General features: G+C 39.2%; 1 protein-coding gene across 11 annotated transcripts in view; it reads right to left on the bottom strand.

The window, feature by feature from the left end:
* The window catches only part of neb (nebulin), a 66,260-nt gene that overhangs the window by 32,189 nt on the left and 19,907 nt on the right, over positions 1-14,164 (bottom strand). For all 11 annotated transcript variants that reach the window (XM_044365312.1, XM_044365302.1, XM_044365303.1 and 8 more), the window contains exons 47-85: positions 13,936-14,139; positions 13,672-13,776; positions 13,081-13,188; positions 12,676-12,987; positions 12,378-12,581; positions 12,113-12,217; positions 10,840-10,947; positions 10,436-10,747; positions 10,137-10,340; positions 9,872-9,976; positions 9,297-9,404; positions 8,894-9,205; positions 8,589-8,792; positions 8,326-8,430; positions 7,741-7,848; positions 7,317-7,628; positions 7,010-7,213; positions 6,812-6,916; positions 6,594-6,701; positions 6,182-6,493; positions 5,875-6,078; positions 5,532-5,636; positions 5,177-5,284; positions 4,736-5,047; positions 4,114-4,317; positions 3,887-3,991; positions 3,606-3,713; positions 3,209-3,520; positions 2,784-2,888; positions 2,515-2,613; positions 2,251-2,352; positions 2,011-2,118; positions 1,580-1,891; positions 1,362-1,466; positions 1,139-1,243; positions 931-1,035; positions 725-832; positions 501-611; positions 181-378 (exon numbers count right to left, since the gene is read on the bottom strand). In XM_044365312.1, the coding sequence (XP_044221247.1) occupies positions 181-378; positions 501-611; positions 725-832; positions 931-1,035; positions 1,139-1,243; positions 1,362-1,466; positions 1,580-1,891; positions 2,011-2,118; positions 2,251-2,352; positions 2,515-2,613; positions 2,784-2,888; positions 3,209-3,520; positions 3,606-3,713; positions 3,887-3,991; positions 4,114-4,317; positions 4,736-5,047; positions 5,177-5,284; positions 5,532-5,636; positions 5,875-6,078; positions 6,182-6,493; positions 6,594-6,701; positions 6,812-6,916; positions 7,010-7,213; positions 7,317-7,628; positions 7,741-7,848; positions 8,326-8,430; positions 8,589-8,792; positions 8,894-9,205; positions 9,297-9,404; positions 9,872-9,976; positions 10,137-10,340; positions 10,436-10,747; positions 10,840-10,947; positions 12,113-12,217; positions 12,378-12,581; positions 12,676-12,987; positions 13,081-13,188; positions 13,672-13,776; positions 13,936-14,139 (6,561 nt within the window). The remainder of the gene's footprint in view (positions 1-180; positions 379-500; positions 612-724; positions 833-930; positions 1,036-1,138; positions 1,244-1,361; positions 1,467-1,579; positions 1,892-2,010; positions 2,119-2,250; positions 2,353-2,514; positions 2,614-2,783; positions 2,889-3,208; positions 3,521-3,605; positions 3,714-3,886; positions 3,992-4,113; positions 4,318-4,735; positions 5,048-5,176; positions 5,285-5,531; positions 5,637-5,874; positions 6,079-6,181; positions 6,494-6,593; positions 6,702-6,811; positions 6,917-7,009; positions 7,214-7,316; positions 7,629-7,740; positions 7,849-8,325; positions 8,431-8,588; positions 8,793-8,893; positions 9,206-9,296; positions 9,405-9,871; positions 9,977-10,136; positions 10,341-10,435; positions 10,748-10,839; positions 10,948-12,112; positions 12,218-12,377; positions 12,582-12,675; positions 12,988-13,080; positions 13,189-13,671; positions 13,777-13,935; positions 14,140-14,164) is intronic.

The following is a 14,164-nucleotide window of genomic DNA, read 5'->3' as shown; positions in this document are numbered from 1 at the left end:
ATATATATATATATATATATATATATATATATATATATATACACATACTATATATATATTGCCCATATATCTAACAGAAAATTGACAGTGGATGTAATACGAGTTTGTCCGATCATCTGCCACAGGACGTGGTACATAATTTAAATACTGGCATGAGAGGTGCATTGAAGAAGGACCTACATCACTGAGAATCTCGTTGGTCTTGCGGGCACGGATGGCATCCTCCTGATCAGGATGACAAGTCCACTGGTGCAGGTAGGTGCGGTAGATGACATCACTCAGCATGTCCTGGCACCTCTTAGCTACCTGGTTGGCAATTACGTCAGGTGGGATGTGGGTCTTGAGCTTGCTTTGATGGTAATCTTTGTGGTAGAGCCTCTGTAAAGACATGGAAAGTCGTTGTAATTGTTATTAACAGTGTGACAGAAATTAACCTAAAACAAAGTTTATGGAAATGGATAAATATGGAATATGGAACAAATGGACAAACAATATCTTACCAGGCCCTTGTTTTTCTCCTGCTCTCCACATCGCATCACTTCAGGGAAGTCCACCAGGGTCCCAGCCATATAGTGACCTTTGGCTTTTTCATGGGCATCTTTGTACTTGGCCTAATAGGATTCAGAATAATAAAAGTCTCAATTTTGCTTACATACTGTAAGAACTGTAAATGTAACTGAATTATGTGACATGTGTCACTGACTACAACAAAAAAGAAACGCACATCACTTGCAATCTCCCTGCCCTTCTTGCCACTAACAACAGGGATGTATTCATGGTCCAGATGGTAGCCTGTAGCCTTACTCTTGTCCCATTCCAGTTTGTAGTGTTTCTGAAAACACAGAAAGTAGGTACAATGTTTAGAAAAGGTTGATACAATATGTGATATACAATCAACAAAAGAAAATTGTCAAAAATCATTGACATTACCTCACTGATGTGCTTAGACACCTCCCTGCTATGGGCCAGTAGAGGAGTGTCATCTGAACCAATGTAATGACCCTTTTCTGCATTGAAGGTCTCTTTGTACTTCAGCTACAGTAGGAGGAAAAGAACAGGATTTACATTTTAGATTTGATTACTGTGTATTAATATGCTTCTTGAAATTTAGCCTTTTAAATTTTAGATTTTTACATACATCGCTGAGATTGGCAGCATTTATCTTTGCCAATGCGATATCAGGGAACTCTGCATCCAGGGTGAATTTTCCAAATCCATCTTTGGCATTCTTCTTATAAAGCCTCTGCAAGAAAAAATAGAGCATCAAAGTGAAACACAGTGTGTTGACACCAAAACAAGCAAAATATGTAAAAAGAAAAATAGCCAAATCCAAAGACAGAAATGTAATACAGTAAACGTACATCGTTGAGAATCTCCTGAGCCTTCTTGACCTTGACGTGTTCAACAGAGTCAGCTGCGACCCATCCACATCCACGAAGCCATTCCAAATCAGCCTTGTACACATTCTGCAGACAAAAACACAGATACATTTTAGAAGATTAAGAAAGATAATCTGTCATTTTATTGCATGAATAAGTTAAATGAGTCTTAGTTTGGTGCGCTGTCTGATAGCACTCACATCACTTTGAAGATCATAGGCTTTACGGGCCTGGATGACATCGTTCTGGTCTGGCATACAAGTCCACTGGTGCAGATGAGTTCTGTAGTTGAAATCATTAACTTGGATCTGGCATTTTTTGGCCAGTTCCAGACTAAGCATGTCCACTGGCAGGTGGAACTTGGTCTTGGACTTGTTGAAGTCCTTCTTGTACAGGGCATCACTGGCAATCTTGGCTGAGTTTAGAGCCAGCATGAGCAGAGGGTCGTCTTGGATGCTGAGAGCACCGATGTGGTGGCCAACTTGCTTACGGTATCCCTCATGGTACTTATGCTACAGGACAGACAAAAATCATTATCTCCATATGGTCATGTTCTCAATCAAATTAAGAGCAACTTTAATAAATGTCCTTGTTTTGAAAGGGACAAATGCAACTATGTCCCGCTACTCACTTGACTTTGTACTTTAGACGTATGGATGCACTGCTTGATTGGTACAGCATCTCCAGGCATGAAGTAGCCTGTGGCTTTGACCTTATCCCACTCTTTGGTGTACAGTTTCTGCAAGAGATGGAGGTAGTTATTATTGGTTCATGTACCATTTATCAAGTTGAATATGCAAGGGGATAAAATTGGTACGAGACAAAGTATTGTTGAATTGAAATAATCAACAAATACAAGAAGTCATCTTACTGGGTGAACATTCTTAGCCACCTCTCTGGCTGTGGCAAGAGTTGGAGTGTCCACCAGTGAGTACTTTGTCTTTTCCTGATGCCAAGCCTCACGATATTTGACCTGAAAAGAAAGAAGAAAGGAAATCAAAACTCAGTTACCAAAAACAGCTAAATTATTCTCAAGTATTTGCCACTTTGCTGTTGTGATGCTGTGGTGAATGAATTGAAGAGGGGACTTAAAAGCATATATAGAGCAACATCAGAATAGCATAGTCATCCTCACCTCATTGAGGACGTCAGCAGCATGCTTGGCACAGGCCAAGTCGACTCTGTCAGCTGGAACTATGAATTTTTGCTCATCCAACTTGACACGGTAGCCCCTCTGTAAAATAGCAAGAAAGATATGCAATAACAATAATCCAGCTAATTTACTGAAGTTGCATTTTGTCAGCTTCAAGAAACTTTAAAAACATTTTACAAGTATATACGAATGTCTGTAGTTTTACAAGTAATTACAGAGTCAAAGTTATTTTTATTAGCAATCAAACTTACATCAGCCAGGATCTGCTGTGCGTGCTTGACCTGCATAACATTCACAGATTCATGTGGCATCCATCCACATCCGCGTAACCACTCCAGATCAGCCTTGTACACGGCCTGGAGAACCAAAGCAGGTAGATTTGTTTATCTGGTTTGCATAACATGTAATTTATACAGTCAATCACAATGAGTTGAGACTAAAATAGGAGTATACAGTATATCGATAATAGATCCAAAAAATACTATCAATGAATACAACTATAAACCTACATCACTTTGCAGATCACAGGCCTTTCTGGCCTGGACCACATAAGTCCACACTGATAAGCTCTATAGTTGAAGTCATTGACTTGGACTTAGCATTTCTTGGACAGCTTAAGTGTCAGAAAAAAACTGTCAGTTTTCAATAAACAAACAAAGGAATTCTCATTGCTCACATCACTCTGCAGGTCATAGGCCTTTCTGGCCTGGACCACATCAGTGGAGTCTGGTAGGCAGGTCCAGTTGTGCAGATGAGTTCTGTAGTTGAAATCATTAACTTGCATCTGGCATTTCTTGGCCAGTTCAAGATTCAGCATGTCCACTGGCAGGTGGAACTTGGTCTTGGACTTGTTGAAGTCCTTCTTGTACAGGGCATCACTGGCAATCTTGGCTGAGTTCATAGCCAGCACTATCAGTGGGTCGTCATTGACGCTGAGGGCTCCGATGTGGTGGCCAACTTGCTTACGGTATCCGTCTTTGTACTTGTACTTTACAAGAGAAGGGATAAAAGGTTAATGACACATCAGCAAGTAGCTTAGTAATTCATCTGCTGTACCATGTTTTTTTTCTTACATCACTAGCAATATCTCTGGAAGCTTTAGCCTTAAGCACAGAGATAGCATCCTCCTTGATATGATAGCCTTTGGCCTTCTCATCATCCCATTCCTTTGTGTACAGTTTCTGCACAGAAAAACAAAGTATGATCAAAAAGACTGCACGACATAGAGTCAAAAATAATGAATAATGCATTTCAACGAATAAAATATTTATATACTTTTAAGATGTTTATGTAAAGTTTTATGGATTTCAACATAATCAGGACTGGTGCAGGAGTTGTAACAATACAAACTTACATTGCTGATATGGATAGCATTGGCCTTGGACAGTTCAAAGGTGGGGGTGTCAGGTGGCAGATGAATTTTGAGCTTGTCTTTATCCCAGACTTCTCTATATTTCCACTGTGAGAAAGAAAATCAAAACGTTAATTTCTTTGTTTTGATGCCCTCATTCACACAGATATTTGTACAAGACATTTAGTATTAAGTTTTAAATTCACCAGAAAGAAGAGGTCATTACTCACATCACTGAGGTGTTCAGCGTTTTGCTTGGACAAGATAATAGACGGTAGGTCGACGGCACTGGTGAATTTGACTGTGCTTGGGTGCTGGCGATAGAGCCTTTCATTGAGAATAGTCTGGGCATGTCTAGCTTTGAGAACATCCACAGAGTCCTGAGGTGACCAGCCACATCCTCTAAGCCACTCCAGGTCAGATCTGTATACAGCCTAAAAAACAAATATCACTTTTTACCACACCACATGCCGTTATGTTTCTGCTTTGTAGTTCTTGCATTTTCCCATCTGCAGAAAGTCTCAAAAAATGGATGAGGGAATTGCCACAACATTTGTTGGCCACACGTCCAGGGTACATCAAAATGTTGGGAGTGATCAGAGAATAGATGAAACTAAGCAAGTAAGTAAGAGTAAGAGATTCGATTCCATATCCTGAGGTTGTCTTTGCAGGGTCGAAAAGACAATACAACTTAATGCAGTTTCAGTTATGGTGATAATTTCATTCTTTTAGTTAGAAAAAAATTATTGATTGCATCGCTCTTTCGTAGCCTACGATCTAACAACAAACTCCAAAAATCCCACCTTACTTCACCTTCTTTCAACAAGACAGCTAAAGTTCACATATACCTACATCACTCTGTAGATCGTAGACCTTTCTAGCTTGAACCACATCATTGGAGTCTGGTAGGCAGGTCCAGTTGTGCAGATGAGTTCTGTAGTTGAAATCATTCACTTGGATCTGGCATTTCTTGGCCAGTTCAATTGTCAGCATGTCAACTGGCAGGTGGAACTTGGTCTTGGTCTTGTTGAAGTCCTTCTTATAGATGTTGTCACTGGAGATCTTGGCTGCATGAGCGGCCAACATAATCAGTGGGTCATCGTTAACACTAAGGGCTCCAACATGATGACCACACTGCTTGCGGAAACCAGCCTTGTATTTGTACTGAAAATTTGAGATAGCAATATTTTTTTCAGTTTCTTAAAATAATTCAGTGTAGTAAAATATTCAAAATGCAGCCTGTAAAATCACAAAGTAAAGGGAATATGAAAAAATTTAAAAGAGAAGACTTACATCACTGGCAATGTCCCGGTGGGCTTTGGCTGATAAAACAGAAATTGCATCTTTGGGAAGGTGGTAGCCTTTGTTGATGGTGTCCATAAAGCCTTCACGGTAATGTTTCTGGGGAAACAAGAATGATGTTGTGTGGGTGTCTGATACACTGAGTCCTATACAGCACAATAATATGTACCTGAGGAGCAGACAATTTCCTTTATACTAGAAGTGATTGAAAAGTCAACAAATACATAAAATATAATTCATTCATCTAACTTTAACACAAATAACTGATAAGATACATAAATGAAGTTAACAATAACTGATAAGGTAATAAATTGTACTCATTGGTTATACAACTGGTGAAGCTTACCAGACTGGTGTTGAGTCTGTTCTGGTGGGCCAGGAGGATCTCTGGGGTGTCAGGCATGATGTGAATGTTGGTTTTATCAGTCTCCCAGGCAGAAACATAAGCTTTCTGGAAACAGAACATGAATACAGTTCGTTAAGATGTAACTTAATCTGAATCATAAAACATTGTTATAGAAAAAACTGAGCTTTATCTTAAACAAGTTATCGGCTTCAATATTAAATAAAGGAGGCTGCTGAAACATTTTGCCAAGAGTTAGATAAAATCCCTAAGAAAACCCTCCCCAAAAAATGAATACAGTACAATGACATAAATATTACTATTAAATAAGATGTGCAATCTTTACCTTGTCCATGATATGTGCATTGGCCTGAGCAAGGGCAAATGGCATGTCAGTTGTGTGGGCAGTGAATTTGAAGTTGCTGGGATGCTGACGGTACTTCCTTTCACTCAGGATCTCTGCTGCCTTCTTAGCTTTCTCCACATCAATGGAACCAATTGGCACCCAACCTGTTCCCTTGACCCATTGCATGTCAGCCTTGTACACAGCCTACAAGTGGAAGGAAAAGAGGAGTCATAGTGAGTATTTTTAAAGGAAAAAAAACTATGAAGGCAGTGTTCAATAAACCAAAAGAGAAATCTTCATTGCTCACATCACTCTGCAGGTCATAGGCCTTTCTGGCCTGGACCACATCAGTGGAGTCTGGTAGGCAGGTCCAGTTGTGCAGATGAGTTCTGTAGTTGAAATCATTAACTTGCATCTGGCATTTCTTGGCCAGTTCAAGATTCAGCATGTCCACTGGCAGGTGGAACTTGGTCTTGGACTTGTTGAAGTCCTTCTTGTACAAGGCATCACTGGCAATCTTGGCTGAGTTCAGGGCCAGCATGAGCAGAGGGTCGTCTTGGATGCTGCGAGCACCGATGTGGTGGCCAACCTGCTTACGATATCCTGTCTTGTATTTGTACTGGGTAGAGAGAAAGAATAAAGCGATAATTGAGTGAATAAATATAAACTCAAATCAAAATTAGAGAGAAAAGTATTCAAATATACTGTATGTTATGTACATCACTGATGATATCTCTTCCGTGTTTGGCAGCAACAACAGAGACAGCATCAGCTTTAAGGTCATAGCCCTTTCTGAAAGTCTCCTCAACAGCTTCCCTGTATAATTTCTGAAAAAGAAATATACAAATTATAAAATGAAAACCATGATGCATAAAAACTGATATTTGCTGGCATCGATGTAGAAAACTGGAATAAGTCAAAACAGAACAGACATTACCTTGCTGATGTTGTGAGCATTAGCTTTAGCAAGCAACAGCTCAGGCATGTCATGGGGAACATGATTTTTAACCTTGTCAGCCTCCCAAGCAGAGATGTATTTTTTCTGTGTTGAGAAATAAACACAAAAATTGTAACCACCAGGAAGAGATTCAACAAATATGCAAAAAATGTAAAAGAGGGATATGATATTCTATACCTTGTTCATTATATCAGCATTTGCTGTGGCTAAGGCCATGGACATGGAAGTCATGTCAGTTTTATATTTCAGTGTGTCTGGTTTCTGCTTGTAGAGACGGTCACTAAGAATTTTTGCAGCATGCTTGGCCTTCAACACATCCAGTGAACCAATGGGGACCCACCCTACACCTCTAATATCGTCCATCTCAGATTTGTATACAGCCTGTAGGGAAAAGCACATACATGTAACATCCCAATATACTGTGATCACAGTTGACATGGCATAATATGTTGAGATATATTGACCATGTTACAGAGGGGCTTACATCACTTTGAAGATCATAGGCTTTCCTGGCCTGGACCACATCATTAGAGTCTGGCAGACAAGTCCACTGGTGAAGGCGGGTGATGTAGTTGGCGTGGTTGACCTGAATCTGGCATTTCTTAGCCAGTTCAAGACTCAGCATGTCCACTGGCAGGTGGAACCTGGTCTTGGACTTGTTGAAGTCCTTCTTGTACAGGGCATCACTGGCAATCTTGGCTGAGTTCAGAGCCAGCATGAGCAGAGGGTCGTCTTGGATGCTGCGAGCACCGATGTGGTGACCAACTTGTTTACGGTATCCTGTCTTGTATTTGAACTAATGAAATCAGCCAGAAATATTCCTTGTTAAAACCTGAACATATCTCACATTTTGTCTTATATCAGTGTTGCAAACATATAAACAGCATGGTACAGTATGAGTCACTCACATCACTAACAATGTCCCTGGATGCCTTAGCAGACGTGACAGAGATTGCATCTACAGGTAGGTGATAACCCTTCTGAATGGTGGCCTCAAAACCTTGTCTGTAGTGTTTCTGCAAAGAAAGACATAGATGAATACATTTTCTGCATGAAAAGTTTTGATTCTACAATGCTAGAACTATCCTACACTTATTAAAATCTATCTCAGATGTAATATACAAACTGTTTTACTAAATGAAGGTGTAATTGTGGAACAAAAAAAAGTTTCAGGCTTTCCATAATATGCATGTAAAGCATTGCATTGGATTGGATTAGGACTTTACTCAAGGGATTACGTTCATATAATCCACTGTAAGAATCTCGTCTGGCAGCTAATTCAGGTCAGAGTAATCTGAGTGAGACGTAAGGAAGTAAATAAGTAAATATGGCCAACAAGAAGGCTTCCAGATTCTGTAAAAAAATATTTTTAACATGTCCAACAAAAGAGCCAGTCTTGTTGACCTAGAGATAGTGAGAAACTGCAGTTAAAATCACATTCCAAATAATCCATGGTTCATATTCTTATTGTGTGCAGTAGGAATTATACTAACCCTGCTCATGTTGATGGCATTCTGCTTAGAGAGGAGGATCTCAGGAGTGTCGGGTTTGACATGCAGCTTGGTCTTATCCTTCTCCCATGCCTCGATGTAGAGACGCTGGAACAAACCACAAATAATCCCTGTATTACCCAATAGTAATTACTGAAGAGATCTCCAGAGAGAGATCTTTATTGCAAATCAAGATAATCAATCATATATTCTATAAACACCTCCACAGAAAAATACAGTTATATTTTACCAAAAAATGATTGTACCTTGTTCATGGTCAAAGCATTATGCTTTGCCAGTTCGATGCCCATGGCCTGGGTTGAGATGGTGAAGGGATTGGTGCTGGGGTGTTGGCGGTACTTCTTCTCACTCAAAATCTCTCCTGCCTTCTTGGCTTTCTCCACATCAAGTGAGCCGATGGGGACCCAGCCCATACCCTGAAGCCACTTCAATTCAGCTCTGTAGACAGCCTATAAAGTGTAGTGATACACAATTCAATTTCCTACCAACTTTGTAGCATGAACATAAAAAAAGACCGGGAGAAACAAATTAACATGGAAGCTACACTCACATCACTCTGTATGTCATATGCATGTCTGGCCTGAACCACATCAGTGGAGTCTGGCAGGCAAGTCCAGTTGTGCAGACGGGTGATGTAGTTGGCGTGGTTGACTTGAATCTGGTTCTTCTTGGCCAGTTCAAAGGCCATCATGTCCACTGGCAGGTGGAACTTGGTCTTGGACTTGTTGAAGTCCTTCTTGTACAAGGCATCACTGGCAATCTTGGCTGAGTTCAGAGCCAGCATGAGCAGAGGATCATCTTGGATGCTGCGAGCACCGATGTGGTGGCCAACCTGCTTACGGTATCCTGTCTTGTATTTGAACTGGAAAAAAATTACATAAAACCATTATTTGTTAACAGTTACACAAACTCTTGTACAAGTGGTAAAACAAAATAATTAAAAAGAAACTTACATCACTGGCAATGTCCCTGGAAGCCTTGGCTGCAACAATGGAAATGGCATCATTGCGCAGATCGTAGCCCTTCTTCTTGGCATCTTCATATGCCTGCTTGTACTTATTCTGTAAACAAACACAAAAATCCCACAGTTGTTAGTATTCACATTTTCCATTTTAAGTAGGACAAGGTGATAATTCAATATCACCGTCTATTGACTTGAAGTAGAATTGTATTGTGATGATATGATCATGTCAGATTATCATACATGTCCAAATGAATGATTGAGAGCACATTGTATTTAAAAACAACAAAAAATGAGTTATTGATATTTTTGTTTTACACCTGTGAAGAGTTTTGTCTGATGCAATGCACAGTAGTGTAACACAGTTCATTTTACTGAACATTTGATGATCGTATGTGATTTTGCATACATTTCCCATACCTTGATATATACAGTGCATATCAATATCAGAAAAATATCCTTATGAATATGACAGTATTAATTTGAACCATATTGCACACTTATCATTGAACATAATACATAAATAAGAGCTGCTGTAACAAGATACATGTTTAATTCTTCACTTACCACGCTGTAGTGGACATTATTTTCTTTGGCTAGAACAACCTCCATAGCATCAGGCATAATGTGGATCTTGGTTTTCTCAGTCTCCCAGGCGTCAATGTATGCTTTCTACAAACACAGAAATCAACAACATGAAATTTATTTACATTATGAACCCTGCAGGCATGCCATTTTATGAGAAAAAAACCCTTATCATATCAGCATACATAGTCAACAGAGGGTTTTGCTTTTATATTAAATAATTCTCTGAGGATTGATGATTGAATACCTTGTTCATAACATGAGCGTTAGCCTTAGCCAGCGCCAAGGACATGTCTTCAGTAGAGACTTTGAACTTGTAGTTGCTTGGGTGCTGACGATACATTTTCTCACTCAGGATCTCACCAGCTTTCTTCGCCTTCTCAACATCCAATGAACCTATAGGCACCCAGCCAATACCCTGCAGCACCTTCAGTTCTGCCTTGTAAACAGCCTGGATGAAACAAAAGGGGGTTTATTGAAGTTAAAGATATTCAAAAACTTTAAAAACATATGCATGAAAACTTAAATTTAAGGATTCATACTCACATCACTCTGTAGGTCATATGCATGTCTGGCCTGGACCACATCAGTGGAGTCTGGCAGGCAAGTCCAGTTGTGTAGACGGGTGATGTAGTTGGCGTGGTTGACCTGAATCTGGTTCTTCTTGGCCAGTTCAAATGCCATCATGTCCACTGGCAGGTGGAACCTGGTCTTGGACTTGTTGAAGTCCTTCTTGTACAGGTAATCACTGGCAATCTTGGCTGAGTTCAGAGCCAGCATGAGCAGAGGGTCGTCTTGGATGCTGAGAGCACCGATGTGGTGGCCAACCTGCTTACGGTATCCTGTCTTGTATTTGAACTGGAAAAGAAATTAAATAAGACCATTATTTGTTTACAGTTACACAAACTCTTGTACAAGTGGTAAAATGAAATAATTAAAAAGAAACTTACATCACTGGCAATGTCCCTGGAAGCCTTGGCTGCGACAATGGAAATGGCATCATTGCGCAGATCGTAGCCGTCCTTCTTGGCATCTTCGTATGCCTGCTTGTACTTATTCTGTAAACAAACACAAAATCCCACAGACGTTAGTACAGTGGAAACTACTTATAGTGATCACGTCCGTCTGGATCAAATTGATCACTATAAGTGGATGATTATTATAACAGATTTTTTTTCTTTTTCTTAATTTCTCATGTAGATTACCATCTTATTGACATTTATATATGTATTACATGAATATAAAGTAATGAAACAGGCAGCTTCGCTATTTACTGAATTTTACTAACTTTCAAAATACAGTACAGCTGTTTCAAACACTGGTTGTTTTGCTGCTGCATCTCGTTGGCTCGTTTCTGGCAGTTTGTCATTAGCTTCAAGGAGACTATGTTTTTCATTGAGAGAAAATGAATTTCTTTTTCCTGTCATGATTTCAATGTGCACACAGCACATTGAAGTCATGACAGGAAAAAGAAAGTCATTTTCCGCACAACCCTGTGGAGGTGCACCGCAACACCTGATAATGGTGCTGCAGCTGCTAATTATACATCATACATGTATCATTGGAATAGGATAAAAAAAAAATAGAATTACCGCTTTGTTTTCCTTTTTTCCATATGTTTTCATTTATGAAAAGTCCCAAAATGAACACTGTAAGCGGACTACTTGATTATTATAAGTGAATTATTTAAACAGCATTTGTATAGGAATGATTCTGTCCCAAGCTTTTTGATCCATATATGCAGTTGATCACTGTAACCATGATCACTATAAACAGTTTCAAATGTATTTACATTTTCCATTTTAAGTAGGACAAGGTGATAATTCAATACCACAGTTTACTGACTTGAAGTGGAATCATATTGTGATGATATGATCATGTCAGATTATCATTCTACAAAATTTTCATGTCAAAATGAATGATTTAGAGCACATCTTCTATAAAAACAACAAAAAGAGTTATTTATATGTTTGTTTTACATCTGTGAAGATCTGATGCTACGCATAGTAGTGTAACACAGTTTCTTTTTACTGAACATTTGATGATCGTATGTGAATTTGCATACATTGGCCATACCGTGATATATACAGTACGTATCAATAACAGAAAAATATCCTTATGAATATAGCAGCATTGATTTCAACCATATTTCCCAGTCCTCATTGAAAGTAATACATAAATAAGAGGTGCTGTAACAAGATACATGTTTAATTCTTCACTTACCACGCTGTAGTGGACATTATTTGCTTTGGCTAGAACAACCTCCATAGCATCAGGCATAACGTGGATCTTGGTTTTCTCATTCTCCCAGGCATCAATGTATGCTTTCTACAAACACAGAAATCAACAACATGAAATTTATTTACATTATGAACCCTGCAGGCATGCCATTTTATGAGAAAAAAACCCTTATCATATCAGCATACATAGTCAACAGAGGGTTTTGCTTTTATATTAAATAATTCTCTGAGGATTGATGATTGAATACCTTGTTCATAACATGAGCGTTAGCCTTAGCCAGCGCCAAGGACATGTCTTCAGTAGAGACTTTGAACTTGTAGTTGCTTGGGTGCTGACGATACATTTTCTCACTCAGGATCTCACCAGCTTTCTTCGCCTTCTCAACATCCAATGAACCTATAGGCACCCAGCCAATACCCTGCAGCACCTTCAGTTCTGCCTTGTAAACAGCCTGGATGAAACAAAAGGGGTTTATTGAAGTTAAAGATATTCAAAAACTTTAAAAACATATGCATGAAAACTTAAATTTAAGGATTCATACTTACATCACTCTGTAGGTCATATGCATGTCTGGCCAGGACCACATCAGTGGAGTCTGGCAGGCAAGTCCAGTTGTGCAGACGGGTGATGTAGTTGGCGTGGTTGACCTGAATCTGGTTCTTCTTGGCCAGTTCAAATGCCATCATGTCAACTGGCAGGTGGAACCTGGTCTTGGACTGGTTGAAGTCCTTCTTGTACAAGGCATCACTGGCAATCTTGGCTGAGTTCAGAGCCAGCATGAGCAGAGGGTCGTCTTGGATGCTGCGAGCACCAACATGGTGTCCAACCTGCTTACGGTATCCTGTCTTGTATTTGAACTGGAAAAAAAAATGACATAAGACCATTATTTGTTTACAGTTACACAAACTCTTGTACAAGTGGTAAAATTAAATAATTAAAAAGAAACTTACATCACTGGCAATGTCCCTGGAAGCCTTGGCTGCAACGATGGAAATGGCATCATTGCGCAGTTCGTAGCCGTCCTTCTTGGCATCTTCATATGCCTGCTTGTACTTATTCTGTAAACAAACACAAAAATCCCACAGTTGTTAGTATTTACATTTTCGATTTTAAGGAGTACAAGGTGATAATTCAATATCACCATTTATTGACTTGAAACGGAATTGTATTGTGATGATATGATCATGTCAAATTATCATACTACAAAATTTTCATGTTCAAATGAATGATTGAGAGCACATTGTATTTAAAAACAACAAAAAAAATGAGTTATTGAGATTTTTGTTTTGCACCTGTAAAGAGTTTTGTCTGATGCAATGCACAGTAGTGTAACACAGTTCATTTTACTGAACATTTGGTGATATTATATGTAACTTTGCATACATTTCCCATACCTTGATATATACAGTGCATATCAATATCAGAAAAATATCCTTATGAATATGACAGTATTAATTTGAACCATATTGCACACTTATCATTGAACATAATACATAAATAAGAGCTGCTGTAACAAGATACATGTTTAATTCTTCACTTACCACGCTGTAGTGGACATTATTTTCTTTGGCTAGAACAACCTCCATAGCATCAGGCATAATGTGGATCTTGGTTTTCTCAGTCTCCCAGGCGTCAGTGTATGCTTTCTACAAACACAGAAATCAACAACATGAAATTTATTTACATTATGAACCCTGCAGGCATGCCATTTTATGAGAAAAAACCCTTATCATATCAGCATACATAGTCAACAGAGGGTTTTGCTTTTATATTAAATAATTCTCTGAGGATTGATGATTGAATACCTTGTTCATAACATGAGCGTTAGCCTTAGCCAGCGCCAAGGACATGTCTTCAGTAGAGACTTTGAACTTGTAGTTGCTTGGGTGCTGACGATACATTTTCTCACTCAGGATCTCACCAGCTTTCTTCGCCTTCTCAACATCCAATGAACCTATAGGCACCCAGCCAATACCCTGCAGCACCTTCAGTTCTGCCTTGTAAACAGCCTGGATGAAACAAAAGGGGTTTATT

The sequence above is a fragment of the Thunnus albacares genome, chromosome 11, assembly GCF_914725855.1.
Source record: "Thunnus albacares chromosome 11, fThuAlb1.1, whole genome shotgun sequence".
NCBI lineage: Eukaryota > Metazoa > Chordata > Actinopteri > Scombriformes > Scombridae > Thunnus > Thunnus albacares.
This window is presented reverse-complemented; position numbering and strand designations above follow the sequence as displayed.